This window comes from Dermochelys coriacea, chromosome 10 (assembly GCF_009764565.3).
Source record: "Dermochelys coriacea isolate rDerCor1 chromosome 10, rDerCor1.pri.v4, whole genome shotgun sequence".
Lineage (NCBI taxonomy): Eukaryota > Metazoa > Chordata > Testudines > Dermochelyidae > Dermochelys > Dermochelys coriacea.
Window position 1 is genome coordinate 32094725 of NC_050077.1, and position 22899 is coordinate 32117623.

At 46.0% G+C, this 22899-nt stretch overlaps 1 protein-coding gene and 1 long non-coding RNA gene across 6 annotated transcripts in view; both read left to right on the forward strand.

Annotated features, from left to right (window-relative positions):
- The window catches only part of LOC122456037, a 31505-nt gene extending 17701 nt beyond the window's left edge, over positions 1-13804 (forward strand). The window contains exons 2-3 of the long non-coding RNA XR_006274649.1: positions 10167-10172; positions 13789-13804. This is a non-coding gene — a long non-coding RNA (uncharacterized LOC122456037). The remainder of the gene's footprint in view (positions 1-10166; positions 10173-13788) is intronic.
- The window catches only part of PGAP6 (post-glycosylphosphatidylinositol attachment to proteins 6), a 76573-nt gene that overhangs the window by 19516 nt on the left and 34158 nt on the right, over positions 1-22899 (forward strand). Inside the window, exons 1-2 of one of the 5 annotated variants that reach the window (XM_043493540.1) lie at positions 15366-15579; positions 15665-15672. The exons of 1 other annotated variant lie outside the window; for it this stretch is intronic. In XM_043493540.1, the coding sequence (XP_043349475.1) occupies positions 15471-15579; positions 15665-15672 (117 nt within the window). In that variant the 5' untranslated portion in view covers positions 15366-15470. Of the gene's footprint in view, positions 1-15353; positions 15580-15664; positions 15673-22899 lie in introns of those variants that run through there. 3 more of the 5 variants (XM_043493542.1, XM_038420498.2, XM_043493541.1) reach the window with 3 other exon arrangements.

Here is a 22899-nt window from a genome sequence, read left to right on the forward strand (position 1 = left end):
AGCAGATCTAGCAGCTGAGCTCTCAAATCCCATACAAATTGTAACTGCCCAGTTGTGCGTTGGAGATGAGTTCCAGCACTGGAAGGATTAGTAGGTTGCTAAGACTCCCCTCCAAGAAGACTTGCAGCAATGCAGAGGAGAGGCAAGGCCTGCTGGGAGTGGAAGACAGATAACACAGTTCAGAGAACAGGGCCTCCAAAAGATGGATTCAGATTTTTTTATGCAGAATCAGACCTGGAATCTGATTCTTTTAGGTTCACCGATCGCTGTCCATCAGCGATTTAGTGTTAATCTCAGCCCTGCCTCTGTAATTTGCTTTACAAATTGGCAAACTGTATGTTGGATTATTCCTCTTGGCCTTGGACTATTTAATGGCACTAATGTTTATCTCTCTGTGGTCCTAGGGTCAGGGAACTCTATCAAGAAAGTCATGGTTTTACTGTGTTCTTTCCCACTGCTTCAGGTACAGGCAGCAATAAAAGAGATGGTGTCTGTGCATCAATTGAGCTCTGTGACCCTCAAATTCTCATTTTGGGCCACAATCCCTGTCCTTCTTCACACATCTCCCACCCAAGCTTGAGTAGGAGGGCTTGGCACTGGAGTGGCAGAGGGGAAGGAATCCTTCCCTCCTGGCTGCAGTGACAGCAAAGCTGCTTCATGGTGGTAGCTGCAGGCCCTGTGATTGCAATAATCCTTGTGTGGCCCTTCTCCACGGTGGTGGTGGTGGAGGGGAGGCAATGTCTGATGGATAACAGGCCTCGCCTCTGGCCCACTGCCAGTCCCTGCCGTGCAGGGGGAGCCCAAGCAGGGCAGGCCAGCAGCAGGGCCCTCTGAAGGTGCAGAGGAGGGAGTAGGATTTGCCCATGGTGTCATTTTAGGATGTATACATGCCAGGTACCTCAGTGCTGGAATCCTGTTTCTCCTGAATATAGAGGCAGCGGGTGCAACCGAAAGAGAACTGCAAATCAAAAGTGAGACAACTCATGAGCTTATTGGGAAGCTGGGATTCCCATCACGGTCCTCCACAGCACAGCTGCAATCAGGACCCCAAACCAATTCACAACTGTGTGTGTCCATCTTAATGTGAACAGTAACAAGGTTACCAAGGAAACCAGAGTTACCAGGGAAACCGCATTAAACCTCCCTTTCAAAAAGAAAACCTGTTTATGTTCCATAGCTTCAGGGACCTACAAAACCACAGATCAGGCCTTTCAAACCAGCGTCATTTATGGTCAACTCCTGGCCCCATCGAAAGCTGTGGGGAAAAGCCCACTGACACTGGGACTGTAGGGCTGAGTCACCGCTTACTCACCCCTAATGAGAGTCAAGAGTGCGTCCATGAAAGTTAAGTTACTGGATGACACTGGTGTGACGCCTGAGTCAATGAGAGGAGATTTAGGCCCTTGTGCTTAGGAACGTGGCAGTATCGTCTGGGTGCGCCTCCCCCACCTCAGAATGCCCCTAGAAAGTGACGGGTGCTGCCCCACTGGCTCAGTGAGGCTGTGTCATGCCCAGCCCTGATCACCTCAGCGCAGCCAGGGGGTAACGCTGAGAGCGGGGACTCACACTGACTGACTGGGGACTTCACCACAGAGAGGCTGCTGAGGACCAGACCCAGGGCGGGGGGTGCTGCTTCCACGGAGGGGGGACCCCTCGCTCGGCCTAGTTGCCCTGCTGCCATGCGAGGGGCTATGGGGCCGAGGTCAGCCCTCGCAGCCAGGAAGTTCCAGGTAGTTAAACACCGGCCCCCTCGATGGGGGAGCTAGTGGCTTGGGGCCAGGGCAGGCTGCTCCCCCATACCCCATCCTGTGCCCAGGGCCTCTCACCAGCCTCTCACCACACTGCTGGCATCTCCAACGGATGGAGCTCCCCGGCTCTGGCGATGGAATTCTGGGGGTGACCGTTGGGAGGAGCAGGAGGGGGAGAGAGCTGAGTGAGCAATGGTGGGGGGGAAGGGAAGGCTGGGACTAGGGAGAGGGGAGAGAAAGTCAGACAGAAATCTGGGAAATAATGAGGCAGCAGGGGGAACCCTGGGTGCGTGCGGACTGGGGGAAAGGAAGATACATCAGTGAAAGCCCAGGGTCCAGATCCTCCCGCTGTGGAAATGTGCATGGGAACCGGTTTGGGGTTTTCCTCACAGACTGTTCCCCAAATCATCCCATGTGGGGGACCCAGAGTCCTCCCCACCGAGAGCCTCCTAGGACAAAGCAACACTTTGAGTTGTGCCCGGGAAGTCTCCTCACAATCACTAGCATGTTGTTAAGGTAAAAAATTCAAGCACTCCAACAGTAGGAAACACCAGAATTAAAGTTTCAGCCCTCTGGTGCCTAATTAAGGACTGTCATAATGAATATGCATGAGGGTCTAATTAAGGTTGTACTAACTCAGTTTCCCAACTTCTGAGTGCTTGACTTCAGAACTTTAATAACATTCTTTTAAAATATTTTTGAGTGATAGAACGTTTATGGGAAAGTATTAGATAATTTTTTGCTAAAAGTTTATTTGACGACATGCAATGGGTCACTCTTTCAAAGGGTTTGTGCCTTTCAATGGAAGTTTTGTGCTCTTACTAACATACCAGCCGAACATTTCAAAGGAGAGTACAAAGGAGGTGCAAGTCAATTGTGCCCCCTAGAGTTCTGCCTGCCAGGGAGGGAGGTGTTATGGGGGGTGGAAGATGAATGCATCCCATGAGTTCCTCTTTAAAGAGACACACCTAAGTACAAGTGGCAATTGCAGCCCCAAAACTTTGCCTCAAAATGCTACCCATTGCTGTTGCGAGCAGGTGACCACCACATGCCCGCTGTTGAGTTCTAAACCAGCCATACACAACTGAACAGCCACTCAGCAGGAGTCTGTGCCTGGTCTCCATTGCATGAGCCACCTGCTCACACCTCACCCCAAGCTCACTGAGGAAGCAGAAATAAGCAGGAAGAGGAGTTTCACCATGTACCCACCAAAGGAATCAGAGGGCACCAGTAAGCTAACACTTGGGGCTCTGGATTTCCTGCGTATTTGAGATAAGGATGTAGGCACAGCAGCACAGCACAGATGCCTAGCCAGAGAGCTGTCTCTGTACACCTCCTGTAGCTGCTGTTTCAGTGAGCCACGGGTCTCCTTATTGGGAGATAAGGAAAAAAGTGGTGTGGAGGCAAACTGGCCACCATGGAGGAGTCCATTTAAGCTCTGTATAGGATCCCTTCAAAGGCATCTGATGCCATTGTCTTATTTATTTATTTACTTATTTTTCAGAATTTAACTTCAATAAACAATCCTAGTTTCTTTCCAGCTATATTTCAAATTTTGTAAAAAAAAAAAAGCTCTTTCAAGAGTGAGGCTTTTGGCTCAGTTTAAGCCCTGAAATGTTTTTTTAACTTCTGTTTAAATGCCTGAAAAATCCCTGTAAGCAGAAACAGTATAGTTAGCCAGGCAGCAATTCAGTCCTAACTAGGCACACCTGTATCACTGCAGGTGCCCCTGACACCTGACTCTGTCCATGGTGCATTTGGTTGGCTGTTTTTTGTTTAGTGTTGCACATGGTCTTGCGGTGAAGTCCTAGTCCCAGTGAAGTCAATGGAAAACTCACATTAACTTCAAAGGGGCTGGAATTTCATGCTTTGTTAACTTTTAAAAGAGTTGCTTCAATTCTTGTTAGAGCCACAAGAGGAGGCAGCTGTCAAAGCATCTGCTTCTGGTTGCTTTACACTGACTTCTGTGCACACAAGAGGCACAGCGTAGGCAAAGGCATTGCAAGCTTCCCACACTTCCCCAAAGGGCTTAGCCCTGATCCGGAGGGATTGCCTCTAGGAGGGTGAGGATAGTTCACTCTCTATTGCCCAACCTTGACCTTTCTGCTGAGATTGCCAATTAGTGCCAATGGCAGTGGAAGTTTTGTAGATACCCTCCATGGAAGGGGGAAAAATCCACCTAGAAAATTCCTCCCTGATTCCTTTGAAGGCAACCAGTAAACCTACCAGGAGCATGAAGTCTGAGCTGATTACTAATCTAAAACTGCAGTTTTTAGGAATTGGCACAAACAACTCATACAGATAAAGACAGACATCATCTTCCTTTCCAAATGCAAACAGATGGGCATCATACCAAAAGGACTGAAGGTAAAAAATTCATTACAATCTACGTACCACACAGACTATGCTGAGAGATTGTGCCACACACTCTCAAAGAAACTGTGGAACCACCTGATCAACATCCTATACAGCAAGCAGGGAAAGATTAAGAATGAGCTCTCAAAACTGGAGACTCTTATAAAAAAAACAACCTTCCACACAAACTTCCTTGTGGATGGACTTTACAAAAACTAGACAAGCCATTTACAACACACACTTTGCTTCTCTACAAAGGAAAAAGGACACTAAACTGTCTAAACTACTACATGCCACAAGGGACCACAACAATGGTTCCCTTAACCAATCCAACAATATTGTTAATCAATCCAGCTATACTCTTAGGCCAGCAGAAAAATCTGAAGAAGAAAACACCATCCTAGCCACTATGGATGAGAAGCCCTCTACATCAACATTCTACACAAAAATGGACTACACGCCATCAGGAACGGTATCCCTGATAATGTCACGGCAAACCTTGTGACTGAATTTTGTGACTTTGTCCTCACCCACAACTGTTTCACATTTGGGGACAATGTATACCTTCAAGTCAGCGATATTGCTATGGGTACCCGCATGGCCCCAAAGCATGCCAACATTTTTATGGCTGATTTAGGGGACGAGAGCTGAGGAAGCGTTGTTCTAATGCCCCTACTCTAGTGGCACTACATTGATGACATCTTCATCATCTGGACCCATGGGAAAGAAACTCTTGAGGAATTCCACCAGGATTTCAACAATTTCCATCCCATCATCAACCTTAGCCTGGACCAGTCCACACAAGAGATCCACTTCCTGGACACTACAGTGCTAATAAGTGATGGTCACATAAACACCACCCTATTCCGGAAACCTACTGACCGCTATACTTACCTACATGCCTCCAGCTTTTATTCAGACCACACTACACGATCCATTGTCTACAGCCAAGCTCTAAGATACAACCACATTTGCTCCAATTCCTCCGACAGAGACAAACACCTACAGAATCTCTATCAAGTGTTCTTAAAACTACAATACCCACCTGCTGAAGTGAAGAAACAGATTGACAGAGCCAGAAGAGTACCCAGAAGTCATCTTCTACAGGACAGGCCCAACAAAGAAAGTAACAGAATGCCACTAGCCGTCACCTTCAGCCCCCAACTCAAACCTCTCCAGCGCATCATCAAGGATCCACAACCTATCCTGAAGGACGATCCCTCACTCTCACAGATCTTGGGAGACAGGCCAGTCCTTGCTTACAGACAACCCCCCAACCTGAAGCAAATACTCACCAGCAACCACACACCACACAACAAAAACACTAACCCAGGAACAAAAAGAAAAGGAGTACTTGTGGCACCTTAGAGACTAACAAATTTATTTGAGCATGAGCTGTAGCTCACGAAAACGTATGCTCAAATAAATTCATAATGTAGACCTGCCCTCAGAGTATTACTGCTAAATACAAGGCGGAACAGATTGTATAGCATAAGTAGTTCTCACATAATTCAAGGGACCATTCAAGTGAAGTGGCCCATTAACACCCTTCCAGTCATAGGAAGGAAAGGGTGGGGGAGTGAGAAAGCAGTTGTGGGACATTGGGGGTGGTTTACAGAATGCTTTAATAAACTATAAATCCAGTAAAAAGAAAAGGAGGACTTGTGGCACCTTAGAGACTAACAAATTTATTTGAGCATAAGCTTTCATGAGCTACAGCTCACTTCATCGGATGCATCAGGATTTCAACTTATTTTTCTCCCTGAAGCAATAAATGTAATGATCAAGAGTGGTTTCATCAGCCCTGTAATGTCAAGTCAGATTACTGTTTTTTCTTGATTGTCAGCGGGGATGTGGTAATTGTGAGTGGTGTCATTGTTAAAGAATTCTTTGAGGCAGACACGGCCGATGAATTCTTCTAGTTCTCCTCATGTTAGTATGGTATCAGGTGGTGTGTTGGGGCAGACGTTCAGTCCCTTGAGTGCAGATAATTCAGCTCCAGTGAGGGCAGACTTGATAAACTGATGTTGTGTAGTGTTCTTGTGGTGGGTACTGGTGCCAAGGTTTCTCTTGGAGGCAGTGCTCTGTGGGTTGTGGAGTAGTTGTAGATGGCTCCAACTTTCTGTTTGTGTTGGATTGCTATCATCAAGGTTGTTTTATATAGTCTTGGATTTCTTGCATGACTTTCAGGTAACTTTTCCTTGTGGTGTGTGATGTGGCAAAGCAGAACTCTCAGAACATACCCTGGATAACTGACCATCCCACTCAACCATGTAGGTTCCAATGTAGGCAATGTGGCATGAGGGTGCTAGTACTTCCACTTATGATGTACTCTTTTTGGTCTCCTCTAAACTTCCAGGAGACAGTGCTCCAGTAGCACAAGTGACATAATCAGGAGCACATGACTGTGTTCTCATTGCTGTCTCATCTGTCACCACCTGCTTCTAGCAGTAACCAGCCAGAACCAGTGTTTCAGGGGCTCAATCTAGAGGATTACTTTTAAATGTGTTTCTACTGCCAGTTCACTCTCCTGCTCTGTCCATGTAAATTACTAGGGATAAAAGGATGTCTGCTCCCTCTACATGACTGCAGATGTAACAAAGGGGTGCATTCCCCCAGGACAGCATCCAGCAGCTCCATACCTATGCTGCAATTGTCATAAGGTTGATACTAATCACTATGGCCTGAAGAGAAAGTAGCTGCTCTAGAAGAGGGAGGAGTAGGCAGTGCACATGCCTCTTAGTAAAGAGTGTCATGGAAACAGCAAATTCCACAGTGTCAATAAACATCTGTTGGTCCTTCCCTAAAACTGAACCACAATGGAGGAGGCAGCAGATGTGACGCTTTCCAGGAGTATCCAAGATTGTCAAAAGAATGAGGAGTACTTGTGGCACCTTAGAGACTAACACATTTATTTGGGCATAAGCTTTCATGGGCTAAAACCCACTTCATTAGATGCATGCAGTGGAAAATACTATATATATATATATATATATATATATATATATATATTGTGATACAGCATGGCCAGAGGGCAGCAGGAGAGCGTTAGAAGGGAGCCTTATTCCCTGTAGAGGGAAGAAAGTTTGCTATAGATTAATTAAAGCCTGAAGCCAATTAAAGCAGCTGAAGCTAATTAGAGCACCTGAAGCCAGTCACCTGATTAAATCCTCCCCTCCCCCCTGCTTCAATCAGACAGGAGAAGGAGTTGAAGCAGAGTGGATTGGTGTTGGAGCAGAGAGCAGTTTAGAGGGAAGCAGAGGAGAGTTTGGAGAAGTGCTGCGGTGGGCTAAGAAGACCAAGACTCTAGGTAAAGGGACACCTGGTTTGTGCAGAGGGAGGGCAGGAAGCCCCACAAGCTGAAGGGCAGGAGAGGGAAGTAGCCAAGGGGAAGAAACTGCTAGTTCAAGTGGTTTACTGCTATCCCTGGGCTGGGACCCGCAGTAGAAGGTCGGCCCGGGTCCCTCCCTATCGACTCCTCTCCTCTAGGACACTAGTGGGGCAGGTAATATCCCAGTTCAGGGGAGAGAAATGGTGCCCTGAACCCTCCCCAAGAAGAGAAAGCGTGAGACCCATTGAAGTAGTGCTGGCAATTTGCCACTATCTATCTATCTATCTATCTATACACACACACACACACACACAGAGAATATGAAAAAATGAGGGTTGCCATACCAACTGTAACAACACTAATCAATTAAGGTGGACTATTATCAGCAGGAAAAAAAAACTTGTGTAGTGATAATCAGGATGACCCATTTCAAACAGTTGACAAGAAGGTGTGAGTAACAGTAGGGGAGAAATTAGCATGGGGAAATAAGAAAAGGAGTACTTGTAGCACCTTAGACTAACAAATTTATTAGAGCATAAGCTTTCGTGAGCTACAGCTCACTTCATCGGATGCATGGGGAAATAGTTTTTAGTTTGTGTAATGACTCATCTAGAGCCCGCTCCAGGCACCAGCTTTCCAAGCAGGTGCTTGGGGCGGCATTCAGAATGGGGCGGCAGTCCATGTCCCGCAGCGGCAATTCGGCAGCAGATCTGCTGCTCTTCCCACTGCGGAGGCTTTTGGGCGGCAGCGGCAATTCAGCGGCGACTGCTTGGGGTGGCAAAATTGGTAGAGCTGCCCCTGGACTCATTCACTCCCAGTCTTTATTCAAGGCTAATTTAATGGTGTCTAGTTTGCAAATTAATTCCAGGTCTGCAGTTTCTCATTGGAGTCTGTTTTTGAAGTTTTTTTGTTGGAGAATTGCCACTTTAGGTCTGTAATTGAGTGTCCAGGGAAGTTGAAGTGTTCTCCGACTGGGTCTTGAATGTTATAATTCTTGACGTCTGATTTGTGTCCATTTATTCTTTTGCGTAGAGACTGTCCGATTTGGCCAATGTATATGGCAGAGGGGCACCTCCCTACCACTTGTCCTTAGAGTAGTGGTTCTCAACCTGTGGACCACGGGCCACTTGTGGCCCAGTTAGCATAGAGCTGCAGCCCATGTGACATCCTCAGGGCCATAGAGGTAGTATTGGATGTGGCCCACATAACACATTATGGGCCACATATGCAGCCCACAATGGTAAATAGGTTGAGAACCACTGTCTTAGAGTAAGGAATTCTTGTCTAGTCCCTGACACCTCCAGCCTCGGGCAGCACAAGCACTGCCCTTCAGCCTCTTCCAGCCCTGCTCTCTTTACAGATTAAGGATGGACACATTCCAACATCTGAGTCCCCTGAGCATCTACAGGTATGTTAGCAACAAGAAGGTCAGGGAAAGTGTGGGACCCTTACTGAACGGGGGAGGCAACATAGTGACAGATGATGTGGGAAAAGCTGAAGTACTCAATGATTTTTTTTTTTTTTGCCTTGGTCTTCACAGACAAGGTCTGCTCTCAGACTGCTGCACTTGGCAACACGGTATGGGGAGGAGGTGAGCAGCCTTCAGTCATGAAAGAACAGGTTAAGGACAATTTAGAAAACCTGGACATGCACAAATCCATGGGTCCAGATCTAATGCATCCAAGGGTGCTGAGGGAGTTGGCTGATGTGATTGCAGAGCCATTGGCCATTATCTTTGAAAATTCGTGGTGATCGGGGGAGGTCCCAGACTATAGGAAAAAGGGGAAATGTAGTGTCCATATTTAAAAAAGGAAAGAAAGAGAACCCAGGGAACTACAGACTGGTCAGCCTCACTTCAGTCCCTGGCAAAATCATGGAGCAGGTCCTCAAGGAATCCATTTTGAAGCACTTGGAGGAGAGGAAGGTGATCAGGACAAGTCAACATGGATTCACCAAGGGCAAGTCATGCCTGACCAACCTGATTGCCCTCTATGATGAGATAACTGGCTCTGTGGATATGGGGAAAGCAGTGGATGTGATATATCTTGACTTTAGCAAAGCTTTTGATATGGTCTCCCACAGTATTCTTGCCAGCAAGTTAAAGACACATGGATTGGATGAATGGACTATAAGGTGGATAGAAAGTTGGCTAGATTGTCAGGCTCAACAGGTAGTGATCAATGGCTTGATGTCTAGTTGGCAGCCGGTATCAAGAGGAGTGCCCCAGGGGTCAGTCCTGGGGCTGGTTTTGTTCAACATCTTTATTAATGATCTGGATGATGGGATGAATTTCACCGTCAGCAAGTTCGCAGATGACACTAAGCTGGAGGGAGAGGTAGATATGCTGGAGGGTAGGGAGAGGGTCCAGAGTGACCTAGACAAATTGGAGGATTGGGCCAAAAGAAATCTGATGAGGTTCAACACGGACAAGTGCAGAGTCCTGCACTTAGGAAGGAAGAATCCCATGCACTGCTACACGCTGAGGACCAACTATCTAAGCAGCAGTTCTGCAGAGAAGGATCTGGGGATTATAGCGGATGAGAAGCTGGATATGAGTCAGCAGTGTGCCCCAAGAAGGTCAATGGCATATTGGGCTGTATTAGTAGGAGCATTGCCAGCAGACTGCGGGAAGTGATTATTCCCCTCTATTCGGCACTGGTGAGGCCACACCTGGAGTATTGTGTCCAGTTTTGGTCCCCCCACTACAGAAGGGATGTGGACAAATTGGAGAGAATCAAGTGGAGGGCAACGAAAATGATTAGGAGGCTGGGGCACTGGGGTTATTTAGTCTGCAGAAGAGTGAGGGGGGATTTGAGAGCAACCTTCAACTACCTGAAGGGGGGTTCCAAAGATGATAGAGCTAGGGTGTTCTCAGTGGTGGCAGGTGACAGAACAAGAAGCAATGGTCTCACGTTGCGGGGGGGGGGGAGGTCTAGGTTGGATATTAAGAAACACTATTTCACAAGAAGCACTGGAATGGGTTACCTGGGCAGGTAGCGGAATCTCCATCCTTAGAGGTTAAGGCCCAGCTTGACACAGCCCTGGCTGGGATGATTTAGTTGGTGTTGGTCCTGCTTTGAGCAAGGGATTGGACTAGATCTCCTGAGGTTTCTTCCAACCCTAATATTCTATGATCTGTCTGGAGAGTCCAGCCCCTGGTCCACTGGACACTTTCAAAACATCCTCTGTTCCCAAAGGGACAGTACACCCAGTCTTTCCAGTGACATTGCAAAACGCAGTTCTGCTTAATACAGCACTTACACTTCCTTTCTCTATAAAGAAGTCTACATTTATTTAACAAAGTACAGAGATTCAAATGATAGCAATCAGAAGTATTGGAAACAAAGGATAAGATAAAATCATAACACTCAGAGCCTAAATTTAACCAATAAGACATTATGTCCTAAGAGCTAAAGCTCACCCAGAAGCCTTCCAGCATATTACAGCCAGGCTTGGCTGTGATCTTCTATTCAAGGTGCAAACCCAAAGTCGGGTTACTTTCTAGGTGAAAGATGCGAGGGTGTCCCTTTGTAACTGCAGATATATCATACAGTCCTTTGATTTTCATTCATAAACCGGACACCCTTCAGCTGTGTGTTCTTTGTAGATTTTGTAATCTCTTGTTCATTTGTTAATCTTGATTAGTAGATGTCTTAGGATGTAGATATGGATCCACGGTGAACTAGAGAATACAAAATTTGCATATAACTAGACAGCTGAGTGTTGCCTGTCTGTCTTAAAAAAAGCAACGTTTAGTGACCTTCTTTAACTCAGACCTGAAGGTCGTAATTTCCAGTGTAGGTACATAGCTCCTTACATATTATCCTTACCTAAATTTCACAATGTTTATGATGACTAGTGTCTTACTGGCTCTCTGAGATCTCGCATGCCACTTCTTAGTGAAGTATGCATATAACTGACCCAGGGATCCTTGTAAAACCCCATGCACCCCCTGTGCCCTCTGCCAGTTAGCTTCAAGAGGTTCCTGGGTCACAGCAGGAATAGACTCTAATCACACATCTCCCTTGATGCTGAGTGGGGGACACCCCAATAATCACCCACCTTTCCCTGACACTATCAGAGAGGGGTTATACCACCTACGACTCCAGTCTGTCTTTCTTCAAAGTTGTAAAACCGCCACGGTTCCCCTCACACCATACTGAGCAACTGGGACTCCCAAGTGAACCTACATAGAAATGACAGTTGGTGAATCTGGGCTGTCACCTGGCAGGTTCCCCAGCCTCATCACCCAACTTCCTGCATTTGGGCAGAGAAGGGGTTTAATGTGAGCTCTACTTGCTACCCACAAAAAAAATTTGGGGCTGTTCTCCTGGTTGTCTCCAGCATCTTCTGCACATAACCCGAGCTCTCTGCCAGTCAAACAAATATTAGCATCTAAGAATGTTTGTTTGACTTTTATTTTATTTAATTTATTTATTTTAAATGGAGGGTGGGGAAATCTGATTTCATGTGAATTCTGGCAGGACCCACATTCAGAAGTGCAAGAGCAGTCATCTACTCTGCTTCTCTGGGCAGAACTGAACTCTCCAGTACCACCTCTAACCTTTCCAGAATTTGATTGCCTTAGCCATGGCACTAATGGCCCTGAGAGCCCTGGCCACACCAATGGCCCTAAGATATTTTTGGAAGTAGGCCAGAGAAATTTCCCCAAAGCCTGAGCCAAGGTGGGTAAATATTTATTTAAATATTTAAAAAAAAAAAAAAACAGATTTTCAAAAACAGGTTAATTTAAAAAAAAAATCTACTTACATTATAAGCAGCTATGTTAAGTTATATTATATGACAACCTATATTAAGGCCTAAACTTATTATAATCTATTAAAACAATGTAAATTAAATACAAAAATAACATTAACCAATCCATGTTTGTTGCCCAATTTTAAAGAACACACTAAACTGCTGGAACTTGTTGGCTAAGCACATGGAACTATAGTTGATGAGTGAACCCAGCTTTTGACAGTACTAGCCTCTTCTGCAGGTGCAGAAAATATTTTCTTCACTTCAGTTTATTCAATTAGATCAGTTCAATGACTAATTCATTCAACATTGAGAAAACAATTGAGTTGAAAAAGCAGGAAAGTCATTTTTCTCTTCCAATCTATTAATAAAAATGAGGTGTGGGAGGATGAGCTTGACTACCATTAAAATATTTAAAGACATGGTGTCCAGAAATAATTGAAATTTACTAACTAAATATAGCAATCCTTTCTTTAATAAATAATTTTTAAATGCAAAACATACTTTGATAAACTTTTTTCCATCAAATTTAAGGTATTTTTATTTAAATTTTAAAAAATTAATGCTGTTTTTGTGCTTTAAGTGAACTTGAATTTCTATCCAGAGCTTGGCAAAAATCACAAGTAAATATTTAACATAATCTAGAGTAAATAAGAAATATATCATTCAACATTTTCTAACATAAAAATGTAAATTGCTTAAATGTGTACTGATATAGTGTATTATCCTGGTTAGCAAAAAGAAGCACCAAATTTAGTTTGAGTAGCAGCCGTGTTAGTCTGTATCCGCAAACAGAAAAGGAGTACTTGTGGCACCGTGGAGACTAACACATTTATTTGAGCATAATCTTTTGTGAGCTACAGCTCACTTCATCGGCTATCCGATGAAGTGAGCTGTAGCTCACAAAAGCTTATGCTCAAATAAATTTGTTAGCCTCTAAGGTGCCACAGGTACTCCTTTTTCTTTTTACCAAATTTAGTGTAAAGGCATATATAGTTGCAAATTAACAGTTTAGAGATTACCAACTAATGAGAATCAACCTTTCTTTAGGAAAATAACTAAAATGTACAAATGCAAAACACAATTCTTAGTTAAATCAAGGTTTCTTGCTTGCTCAGGTAAATCATGATTAATATTGGTGATTTAAATCATTTTAATTTAAATGAGAGGTTTCAGAGTAGCAGCCGTGTTAGTCTGTATCCGCAAAAAGAAAAGGAGGACTTGTGGCACTGTGGAGACTAACAAATTTATTTGAGCATAAGCTTTCCTGAGCTACAGCTCACTTCGTCGGATGTATTCAGTGGAAAATACAGTGGGGTGAGGTGAGCTATTACCAGCAGGAGAGCGGGGTTTGGAGGTGGTGGGAGGAACCTTTTGTAGTGATAATCAATGTGGGCCATTTCCAGCAGTTGACAAGAACGTGTGAGGAACGGGGGAGGGGGAAATAGTTTTGCTTTGTGTAATGACCCATCCACTCCCAGTCTTTATTCAAGCCTAAATTAATTGTATCCAATTTCCAAATTAATTCCAATTCAGCAGTCTCTCGTTGGAGTCTGTTTTTGAAGTTTTTTTTTGTTGAAGAATTACCACTTTTAGGTCTGTAATCAAGTGACCAAAGAGATTGAAGTGTTCTCCGACTGGTTTTTGAATGTTATAATTCTTGATGTCTGTTACAGAGAGACTGTCCAGTTTGGACAACGTACATGGCAGAGGGGCATTGCTGGCACATGATGGCATATATCACATTGGTAGATGTGCAGGTGAACGAGCCTCTGATAAAAAGAAAAGGAGTACTTGTGGCACCTTAGAGACTAACAAATTTATTTGAGCATAAGCTTTCGTGAGCTACAGCTCACTTCATCGGAGCGTGGCTGATGTGATTAGGCCCTATGATGGTGTCCCCTGAATAGATATGTGGACAGAGTTGGCAACGGGCTTTGTTGCAAGGATAGGTTCCTGGGTTGGTGGTTCTGTTGTGTGGTGTGTGGTTGCTGGTGAGTATTTGCTTCAGGTTGGGGGGCTGTCTGTAAGCACTGGCCTGTCTCCCAAGATCAGTGAGAGTGATGGGTCGTCCTTCAGGATAGGTTGTAGATCCTTGATGATACGTTGGAGAGATTTTAGTTGGGGGCTGAACGTGATGGCTAGTGGCATTGTTATTGTCTTTGTAGGGCCTGTCCTGTAGTAGGTTACTTCTGGGTACTCTTCTGGCTCTGTCAATTTGTTTCTTTACTTCAGCAGGTGGGTATTGATATGAGCTTGAATTAATATGCAAACTAGATACCATTAACTTGGGTCTGAATAGTGACTGGGAGTGGCTGGGTCATTACACATATTGAATCTATTTCCTTAAGCTAAGTATCCTCACACCTTCTTGTCAACTGTCTAAATGGGCCATCTTGATTATCACCACAAAAGTTTTTTTCTCCTGCTGATATTGGCTCATCTTAACTAATTAGCATCTCAGTTTGTATGGTAACTTCCAATTTATCTTTATGTGTATATCTTCTTACTGTATGTTCCATTCTATGCATCCGATGAAGCCCATGAAAGATTATGCTCTAAAAAATGTTAGTCTCTAAGGTGCCACAAGTCCTCCTATATTTTAAGGGCTTGTCTATACAGGGGCACACTAGAAAATTAATCTTTGAATTAATTAAAGGTGTGAATTTAAACTGGATTAAACTGCAGTAAACCTCTGTGTGGACATTCTCAATCAGAATTAAAGCAGCCTATCCGTTTCACTGCGACTTAAAATAAATCAAATTAAAGCCACTTGAAAACTGAATGAGAGGCATGTCTAAGCTACAAAATTGCTCTACCTATTTTACATCGGCATCCAGCCCCAGCAGTAATCGCCAGAGTCCTGCCCCCAGCTCCAGGAGCCTTTTCAGGGTTATGGGGTGCATCCTAGAGAACTGTGGGGGGATGGGTCATTCTGGGGAGGGCTCCAGAGGCGGGGTGTACAGGGAACTCTCTTGGGGCTAGGGAAGTCTCTGAGGGGGTCACTCCCGCTTGGGAGGTGTCTGGGGGGGTCACTCCGAGGTAAGGGGGGGTGTGTGGTGGGGGGTCGTTCCGGTCCCTCTCGCACGGGCTAGAGGAGGCTCCCCAACGCGGCCGGCCTGAGGCTGGGCCCTTCCCCTCGGGCGGGGCCGGGCCAGGCCGCGGAAGCCGGCGGGGCGGGACTCAGCGGCCAAGGAGCCTAAGGGCGGCGATGGGGGCCCGCGGCGGAAGGAGTCCGCAGTCCCGGGCGGCGATGCCGGGATAGCGCAGCCGGTGCCATGGTGCGGACAGCGGGCCCAGCGCTCGGGCTCCTCCTCCTGCGGCTGCTGCAGCTTCTCTCGCTTCCCGCCGCCGCCGCCGGCGGCAGCAGCAGCAGCCGGCCCGGCGGTGAGTGAGCGGGGCGGAGCTGAGACCCCCCGCCCGGCAGGGTCTCACCTTGTGGGGCAGAGCCCGGCGCCCCCTGCTGCCCCGCGCCCCGGCGCACAGCAGGGGCGGGCAGGGCCCGGGTAGCACCCTGGGCACCGGGGTGCGCCCGCGGGCTACTCCAGAGACCTGTCCTGGGAAGTCGGTGCGGCACCACCCTTAGGGGGCCGGGAGCTTGGCGACTACGAGGGCAGCCCCGGGGAGGGGGAGCCCGTGCGCTAGGCCCGCCCGTATGGAGAGCCGGAGCGTCCCAGAGCCTGGCCCTGGCCACCGCGGCCCCTTGTCGCTTTCCCCGCTTCCCGAAGGACAGCGGGGGGCGGCGGATGCAGGAAGCGGGCCAGGCTGTGCAGGAGCGGAGCTGACGGCACCAAACTAATGCCGGGGTTGGGGGGGCGGGGGCAATGGACATAGCTTGAATCCTCCCCTTAGCGGTGCCTGCGTCTCCTCTCTCCATGGCTGGAGGAGGGGAGTCAGCCTCTCTCGTGCTGCTTCCCGGCCTCAGCAGCCGCCAGGGCAGCCTAAGCTTGGAAACAGGGCAGCTGGCGGCCTGCTGGGCGCTCGGTCTAGAGCTTGGAGTATTTGTGGCACCTTAGAGACTAACACATTTATTCGAGCATAAGCTTTCGTGAGCTGTAGCTCACGAAAGCTTATGCTCTAATAAATGTGTTAGTCTCTAAGGTGCCACAAGTCCTCCTTTTCTTTTTGCGAATACAGACTAACAGGGCTGCTACTCTGAAATCTGTCTAGAGCTTGTTGACCAGCTGTGCAGTGAGAATCCAGGGGTCACTGCTCTGGGTTCTGAGCTGGCTCAGCGGACTTAGCAGTTTGCGCAGTGTCTGTTCTCTTTCCTTCTGTCTCTCCGTGCTCCAGTTGGCGGACCCTATAGAAATTGAGTGTTGGAGGTGGCTCCTAATTTCAGCCCTTGAAACTGGGGCCATTATTCACGTCATCACTGGAGAGCTGCATGCGAGGAGCTGAGTGCGCTGCTGCGTTGGCTGAGCTCTTGGTCCTTGTGTTTGTGGCTTTCTCCTGACTTAGGGTCCCATATGCTGTGGTCTTCCTTCCTGGAAGAGGGTGAAATTTCTGAACACCTGGCCCTGTGGAATTATCACAGCTAGATATTTCTGTACCAATGCTGTGAGTATTGGTGGAATTTGGTGATGGCGATTGGCTTGTACAGCCTGCCTCACTCTCAATTAGCAGGTTTCAGAGTAGCAGCCCTGTTAGTCTGTATCCACAAGAACAACAGGAGTACTTGTGGCACCTTAGAGACTAACAGATTTATTTAGCAGTTGCATCTATGGGCAAATCATGATCTCTTTCCAGCTCTTGCATGTGCTGGCAAATTCTTTACCTGGCAAATTCTGCTGCCTGCATTAAATATGTTAGACTGAATGTACTGCCTAGGAAGGTCATTCAGATTTAAATGTTATTAAGATGATTTTAAAAAAAGTGAACGGTACAGAGTTTAAGCATAGGAGGTTTTGGTTATCAGGAAATAATGTACAGATTATCAAGGGGTGCGAAATTTGGTTTAAAATTGGGTGGTGTAAGGAATACATAATCTGCAGTATCCCCTATTGGGGTTAAAAGGTTGATGGGTCAAAGTACAGACATTGAGATATGAGGGTATGTTGTTCATATAATGGCTATGCTCAGGTGTGGAGTATTCAATCTATAATCTATTTTAATTAGCACTGCCAGAAGCTCTCTAAATGTTTATATATTACATAATTTCAAAGCTGCAGAATTGTGTGTGTGTGTGTGTGTGTATGTGTAAGATTTCATTCTGATCCTCAACACTGCCTCCTCTATATGTGTAGGCATCAGGCGGACTTTTCAGAATCAATGGGAAATGGCTATCTAGGAAAGTTGTTTGCGGTGTTGGTTGTAGGCATGTTGGTCCCAGGATATTTGGGACACAAGGTGGGTTAAAGTCAAAAGCATTCGATCCATATGCTCTATCAGTTGAGTCTCTGTTTAGTATAGTCAAATTCCATGGTCAATGAATCATTCTCAGGTGCCTTGTGCTGTTCGCAAGGGGTGGAAGTGGAACAATAGAGGACTGGCACAACAGACCTGGCTTTTGACTTCCTCACTGGTCGCTGGTTCTATATGTGAGTTCATCAGTGAAATGGAATTAACAAGATTTTAGGACATTTTTTTGCTCTGCCTGTGTAAGGGGCATTTAAGCAGTGGCGAAGATGACCCATGCTGAGGATCCGGGAGCTGGATGAGTCTAAAAAGGCAAGTCCCCTTTGCATCAAGATCACTTAAGAGACTTTCCACATACTCCTGCTTAGGTGGACAAGCTGTTCTAACAATATGGAATGCCATTTTGAAAACTTTTCAAAATTGTCTTTTTTGCCCTATCCTGGCTACAAATTGGCTTGTCTGAGAAGCCTCAGAAGAGAATTATCCAAAAAATCGTGGTGACAGGCCACATCTGAGGTGCTTCCTCGGACACATTCTACTTGAAAGTCCCCTCCAAAAGTGGGCTATCGCACTCCTCAGCTGACTGCTCATAGAATCAAAGAATCAAAGAATATCAGGGTTGGAAGGGACCCCAGAAGGTCATCTAGTCCAACCCCCTGCTCAAAGCAGGACCAAGTCCCAGTTAAATCATCCTAGCCAGGGCTTTGTCAAGCCTGACCTTAAAAACCTCTAAGGAAGGAGATTCTACCACCTCCCTAGGTAACGCATTCCAGTGTTTCACCACCCTCTTAGTGAAAAAGTTTTTCCTAATATCCAATCTAAACCTCCCCCATTGCAACCTCAGCTGGCCTGCATCCTGGGAATGCGTTCTGGTGCTGTTTGGGAGAAGCATGCATCCTGCTGAGACCACATACTTCCTTTCCTAGAGGCCAGGTTTCAGTACAAGATCCTTCCCCACCCATGCCGAGTTGGATCATGCATACCTTCCCTACTGCCAGAGGCCATTCTCCAACTCAACTTCCTCAGTTAGGGAAGCATGTCAGTGATGCTGTGAAAGTTCTGTCCTAGGGCTCCAACCCTCCCAGCATGGCATTTGCTGGAGTAATCAACCCACGCCTGTCTTGTGGCTGCCATCCCTTAGTATGGCTCATTGTTCAAATATTTGTGTTTTAACTCCTGCAGAGCTGTGAGTCCCAGCTGAAAGAGCAGACGGGGTAGTCTCTGAATCCATTACAGAGCAATGGAAAGCAAACTGCACTATGCCATTGCTTGTAATAAAGGCAGCTCAAAACAGAGTAAAATAAACATAATTAGAAACTAAGATTGAAAGTGGCAGGACTGACTTGACTCCTTATGATTCTCATGGACAAAAGGTTACAAAGGTTTCTTTCAGAGTAGCAGCCGCGTTAGTCTGTATTTGCAAAAAGAAAAGGAGTACTTGTGGCACCTTAGAGACTAACAAATTTATTAGAGCATAAGCTTTCGTGAGCTACAGCTCACTTCATCGGATGCCAAAGGTTTCTTTGACTACAGAGCCTAGCCCCTATTGACAGTTGTTCTAGCCACTCCTTCTTTAGCACTTTGCCCTTGGAGTGAACAGGACTGGTGATAAACAGGACAGAACTGGGTCTTCTGGTTTTTGCTTTTGTCATTCTCTGCAGCGGGTTGTTGCATAGTTCATGCCTGATCATGTTAATGCCCCTTGTCCCTGCCATCCACATTGTTCTAATTTTCACATTGCGTGAAAGTCCCTTGCCCTCAGCAGTGACTCTGCCCTGGGTCAAGATGCAGAGGGTGGCAGGTTTTAACATGGCCATGTCCAGAGAGGTTCATTGAAATAGGACCATTTCCTTCCAATCTTAGATATGGGGGAAAAGGAATTGTTCTGATGTTTGTGACTACCTGTCTGGGTTGAATTTGTGCCTGGGCTTGTCCATGAGATATGCTGTCAATTGGATTGCCTATGTGTTAAGAGTTTTTAGGTACTTAACCTAGTGTAGAGAAATCCAGTAATGGTGTCAGCTAATGGAGTCTCCTTTGTTTTCTCTCTGTGAGGTGCTTCAGCTTCTTTCTATGTAAAGTTTCAAAGTAGCAGCCGTGTTAGTCTGTATTCGCAAAAAGAAAAGGAGTACTTGTGGCTTGTGGCACCTGAGAGACTAACAAATTTATTAGAGCATAAGCTTTCGTGAGCTAAAACATGGGGAAATAGTTTTGAATAGAGACTGGGACACAGAGTAAAACTCTGTACACCAAATGCATCGGATGAAGTGAGCTGTAGCTCACGAAAGCTTATGCTCTAATAAATTTGTTAGTCTCTAAGGTGCCACGGGTACTCCTTTTCTTTTTGTAAGGAGAGTGATCACTTAAGATGAGCTATTACCAGCAGGAGGGGAGGGGGGAGGAAGAAAACCTTTTGTAGTGATAATCAAGGTGGGCCATTTCCAGCAGTTGACAAGAACGTCTGGGGGGGGGGGGGAGGGAGAGAATAACATGGGGAAATAGTTTTACTCTTTTCAGAGTAGCAGCCGTGTTAGTCTGTATTCGCAAAAAGAAAAGGAGTACTTGTGGCACCTTAGAGACTAACAAATTTATTAGAGCATAAGCTTTCGTGAGCTACAGCTCACTTCATCGGATGCATTTGGTGTACAGAGTTTTACTCTGTGTCCCAGTCTCTATTCAAAACTATTTCCCCATGTTATTTCCCTCTTTCCCCCCCCCTTAGCTCATATTAAGTGATCACTCTCCTTACAGTGTGTATGATAACACCCATTGTTTCATGTTCCCTGTGTATATAAATCTCCCCACTGTATTTTCCACTGAATGCATCCGATGAAGTGAGCTGTAGCTCACGAAAGCTTATGCTCAAATAAATTTGTTGGTCTCTAAGGTGTCACAATTACTCCTTTTTCTTTTTGCGAATACAGACTAACACGGATGCTGCTCTGAAACCTTCAATTTTATGTGTACAAAACACCATCAACTTGAAATCTAGTCAGTCAAACCATGACTTAATCATGGCTGTTCCAGATTCTGCTCCTGCTAGTGGTCCCTCTGCCAATGACTGATTTTCGGTCATGTTTTCCTATCTTACAAAATCAGAAGGACCCACAAGAATGAGGAGTGTGTGTTTACAAGGGAGCCAGTAGCACTGGTGATAAGCACATGCACAAAGGAAACAAACTGAATGCTTACTCTGTGTTACAGTGGTTTCCAAAAAATCAATGCTGACCACAGGATGGCCCAGACAGTGCCCTAGCGAGCTGCTTATAACCCAGTAAAAAAACAGGAAGTGTGATGTTTAAGTTGACAGTGTCCATTTAAGTAATTTGTGGTCAAGGTGTTCATAAATAGATTTATTTGTATTGTGGTCTAAGACAAGGGCCTCATTGTACTATAGGCACTGTACAAAGAACAAAGACACAGTCCATGCCGCAAGATTTTTTTGGGACCCCACTACTCGGCATTTGGAAATAAGGAGATAATTGACACATGATTTGAACCCTCTCTTCAGACCCACCCAACATTGTTTTTAATGGAGCATTAGCTGTCTGCTGTATTCTGCATTGAGTTGCCACTGGTTACCTAGTGGAGTTTGTATGGTAGTTGATCTAACCTTTGTGCTCTCTCTCTCTAACAACTCCAATAGCTGGGTAAAGCAGAGTCTCCGATGCCCTGGAGAGCCCAGAGTGGGCTGACACCCTATTGCACTCAAGGCAATTTGCAGTCATTGCTGGCACAGGCTGTTTTAAGGAAGCTGCTCCTTTAAGGTTTATGTTTGGCCTTGGTTATCCTTTGACAGTATTATTTTTCGGGCTTCCGTGGCTACTCCCTCATTGTTTGCAGTGTTTGTTCAAGTTGCTGATGATCACTGGGAGCCAGGTCTTGGTACATCTATACTCTAGCCCCACCCTCATCTGGCATGCTGTTTGGTGGGTTAACCAACCCCACGCTAATGCTGCCACCCTCCCTCCCTGGCACAGTGCACTTCTGGTGGTGGGGGATAGACAGAGCCCGTTAGACCTCCAGCACACAGCTGGAAATCAGATTCTGATCTGAGAGCCAAAGGGGAATTTCTAAGAGCCAAATGAACAAACTTTCCCAGCAGGGATGTACCATTCCTAGGGATGATGTCATGAGGAAGCCAGCCCAACTGAAGGCATGAGCAAAGAAAGTGGCGTTTCCCTTATTTTAAATAGCGAGACAACTCATCATACTTAGAGCCCTGCAAATCTGCAGATACTTGCTTTATATCTGGTTTCAGAGTAGCAGCCGTGTTAGTCTGTATTCGCAAAAAGAAAAGGAGTACTTGTGGAGTACAGCTCACTTCATCGGATGAGCTGTAGCTCACGAAAGCTTATGCTCAAATAAATTTGTTAGTCTCTAAGGTGCCACAAGTACTCCTTTTCTTTTCGCTTTATATCTGTGGATCATGTTTGTGGATCACAGATCAGACGCAGATACAAATTTTATATCCACGCAGGGTTCTAATCATACAGCTGCACCATACCTGGGCCAAGCGAACACCATCTCACTAATCGCTGATGAGCTGTAACTGGTGGGGGAGCTGGCCCTGGCATTACCCCCTCACTCACTCATGGGTAGGGGGAAGGGCATTGCCTTTCACCTGCCTAGGAATTTATTGTTCTTTGCAACGGCTTCCCTGTGTACAGTGTAGTTCTGCTCACAATGGTTTGTCTCAATTCATCTGTTTTCTCTGCATTTCCCTTTGAATCCCACTGGCCTGGCCTGGCCTGACCTGTCCTCTGGATGTAGCTAGCAGATGCTGAGCTGCTCTGTGCAAGTAGCTAGACTACATGAGAACAAACTCCTATTATGGTTATTCTGTCCTTCCCCATGCCTGATTTCATCCCCATGTGTCTCATGACCGACCTAGACTGTGAATTCTTTGGGGGCAGGGATTGTCCCTTACTGTGTTTGTACAACATGCAGCACAGAGAGCTGGGTTCTTTGAATGCTTGTCTAAAAGGTCATGTGAAAGGGAAGCCATCTGTGATGTTTGTCTACACACAGGTTACACTGGATTTCTACAATTGTATTGAAAATTGGTTCACTGGCTGGGGTTTGCACCAGTTTACCAAATGAAACTGACAGAATAAGCCAGGTGTAGATTGATTGACATTGCCCCACACAGAAGCTGGGAGCAGAGCCTGTCACGTCAGGTTCAGAAACTGACATTAAAACTGCAGAAAGGCTGTTCCCTCCTCAGGTTCTGTCAGATCCAAACTCTGGATGATTTAGTTGGGGTTGGTCCTGCTTTGAGCAGGGGGTTGGACTAGATGACCTGAGGTCCCTTCCAACCCTAATTGTCTATGATTTTATGGTGCTGGC